The following is a 3314-nucleotide window of genomic DNA, read 5'->3' as shown; positions in this document are numbered from 1 at the left end:
TACTGCTGAAATTTCACTTCCAGGATTATTTGTCACCTGGTGTGGAATGCATTTATAGAAATGGGATTTCATTGTGTGATGGATAAGACCAGGGTATCCCTAATCTCTGTAAAAAGTTGGGCGATAGCCAATCCATTTATTCATTATTTGATTTAGTTTCACTTATCTCTCCACAGAAGGGCAGAGGTGATAAGTGATGGGAAACTTCTGACAAATGTTAAAAACTTTGTAAGTGATATTGGATATACTGAATTTCTACAAGGGGCTCATGCTTCTGCTGTATATATTAAGCAAAAGAAAGGCTTGTATTGATTTTTTTTTTGATGGCATAAGCAATTTTGAAACCATCACTGGTATTAATGGGGAAAGGTTAAATTCCCTGAAGAAAGATCGCTTTTAGAAGTTTTTGCTGAGAGGAGATTTTACTACTGGAAATTCACTTAGGAAATATAACTGAACCAAAACATAACTTAGTTTCCAAATATAAATGATTTGTTTACAAAGTTGTGGAGAAAGTCTGGTAAAATTCTAAGTGGCAATGATGGAGAACAAAGGGAAAAAAGGGCCTTCTCTCAAATATGAAGATGTTAAATGATATCTTCTCATTAAAGCTCTGTTCCCCCTATGTCTGGTTTCTGAATTAAATATTGTGGCAGAGTACTGAATGCTTCATTGGTTAAACATGGGATTTTCAAAGGTACTCAGTTCTTGGCATAACTCTGCTTCCATTGAAGGCAATGTAAATTTTTCAACTGAGTTCAATGGGAGCACAATTAGGCCAATGCTGTGCACTTTTGAAAATTGCAAAGGTGCTGTATACCAGTATAGCTATTCCCAAGCAGGAAAAGGAATAACCTATACTAATATAAAGTACTTTTCTATTTAGTCTTCAAAGGATAAGATTATTATCAATAAGTGTTGATAAAAATTGATTTCAGCTTGCACACACAGAGATGAAAAAAATATGTCAATTGATAATCATAGAAATTTACATATAGGCAAAGTAAGAAAAATGCTTTAAATTTAGAGTGATTTAAGAAATTGGTTCCTTTTGTATTTTTTTACATGTGATAGATAATTAGTGTGTTAATTGTAATAAAGCTTTAACTTTTTTGAATCTCAATGTCTGTCAGTAATTATTGTCTGACCCCCATAATTTCCACAAACATTTAAATAAATTAAAGTAAGAAAAAATGCTTAAAAATAAACATGAATGTCATCCATTGAAATTCTAAGAAAATCAAATTCTGTCAAGCCTACTATATCCATGGTAGGGGTTGTAGTGATAGAAGTGTTTGGTTTAAAAATAAAATCACACCCTTAAGTGAAATACTTATACTGGTACAAAAACAATATATAGCCCATGCCTTAAAGAGACATTACAAAGGAAAAATCATGTTTTGCCATAAGCTTTAAATTTATTTGAAGAAAAGGCCATTTATGGTTGACCTCAGAGTTCAGTCATACTGGCCAATCAACTTCATGAACTTGCGGTCGTTCTGGTATTTGTAAATGTTATCTGGGTTCCAGGTCACATCCACCCATGCTATTATAATCCTTGGATCCAGAATGGTTGTAAAAAAGTCAAAGTACTTCCACCAGATTCTAATCATCCATTGCCAGGTACTTTCCTCTTTCTGGGTTCTCTCTTGCTCTTCCAAGGCCAATTTTACTCTTCCCAGCATCTTGTGGAGTGCCTTTAATTCACGCTTACGCTCATACATTTGCCGATGGTTAACAATCTTATCAGCCCTTGGTTGTGCATTCTTTAGCATGGCATTGGTATCTTCATTGTAATCCAGTTGGCATGCCAAGGTAAAGTCTTGGGCTGCCTCCTCCCAGTGCCCCAGGAGCATGTGTGCTTGCCCTCTCCACTTGTAAGACTCTGCTGAATTGGGGTTAAGCTCACAGGCTCTGTCACAGTCTCTAATGGCAGCATTCGGCTTCTGTAGTTTCACAAAAGCACTGGCTCGGTTAACGTACAAGAGGTTGAAGTGAGGATTCAGCCTGATAGCATCCGTGAACAAGTCAATGGCTTTCTGAAATTTACCTTCATCCAGAGCAGCAAAGGCATGTTCCCTCTTTTCATTGGCCTGGTTTATCATCTCATTTGTTATTTCCAAATATTCATCTCCCATTTCTTGGGGATCATCCAAATCTGGTTCAATAACACCATTATCCTCAATTTCCAAGTCACTCTCCTCACTCTCAGCTGCTTCGGGTTGTTTCCCTTGCTCCTTGAATATCTTCTCTGCCGAGGCATGTTTCACTGAACATAATATGGTATCTCCCATGTTCGCTATAGAGTCCCACAGGAAACTCAATTGCTTGGCCATCAAAAGAGTTGGATCCTGGCAGTAGAGATCCACCAAGACCTGAAGTTCAGTAATTTTTTTCGGATCCATGGTGGCTTGGCCAGAAGGGAGCTGGGCAACACAGACTGTGTTGGGACAGAGGGAAAAGATAAAAGTTGTAGCAGTTGCTTAACTACTAATTCAATGTGAGACTACACTTGGAGGAACAAACTAGACTTGTACGTTCCCTTCTGACGTGGTCTTTATACTGCAGTTTGCAAATACGTCTATGGTGGTTTTTTGAAGGTGTCATTCTCTATTACAGCTCTGGTTATGTCATAAATTATGACATCATCTGAACCCAGAAAAAGATTTTTATCTATTTAATCACCAGGCATGCATTCACTGAACTTCATATATTATAGGAAAGCACAAGGGGAAAGCGGCTGACCATCCACCTATATTTTTACTGGAATTTTATCACCTTTTATTAATATATGTATAAGTAATAAGATTAGTTTGATCCCTTTATTTATTTTTAAAGAATATGAGATCTTGCATTGCTATATAGAGGGTAATGTACCAATCTTAACTGCATGGGCTTCATAAATGCAATCATATTGTGATTATAGAATATTTTACCTCTCAATATTTTATTATGACTACTGTAGTAACTATAACACCAGATCTGAGGCACGATAGCCAAGCTGTATCAGCATTTCCATTGACGGCCCCTACAGTATATTTACTACTATTTACCTCTGGGTCAAAACACAGCAGATTGATTCTTGACCAAGGAAGGAAGCTTTTTCCTTAATTTTGAGTAATGTCTGTCCAGTACATTTTTTTTTAATGGAGAGATCATTGTGTCTTCAGATTGTTTATTTTCCTCACCCCTAAAAAGGCAAGATACATACATACGTTCAGTGTAAACTGTAACAGAGGACAGAGAATAATTTTGCATAATAACATAAATTTTCAGTAGAAAATGTTATCCTCTTTAGAATAACTCAATTTCTG

The 3314-nt window shown here is 36.4% G+C and overlaps 1 protein-coding gene across 1 annotated transcript; it reads right to left on the bottom strand.

The window, feature by feature from the left end:
- Positions 1 to 1457: 1457 nt before the first annotated feature.
- Positions 1458 to 2405, bottom strand: LOC101931148 (putative protein FAM10A4). Its single transcript, XM_005304424.2, has one exon. The coding sequence runs from the start codon at positions 2403 to 2405 to the stop codon at positions 1458 to 1460; it is 948 nt and encodes a 315-aa protein (XP_005304481.2).
- Between the last annotated feature and the right edge of the window lie 909 nt (positions 2406 to 3314).

Source organism: Chrysemys picta, chromosome 2 (assembly GCF_011386835.1).
Source record: "Chrysemys picta bellii isolate R12L10 chromosome 2, ASM1138683v2, whole genome shotgun sequence".
NCBI lineage: Eukaryota > Metazoa > Chordata > Testudines > Emydidae > Chrysemys > Chrysemys picta.
This window is presented reverse-complemented; position numbering and strand designations above follow the sequence as displayed.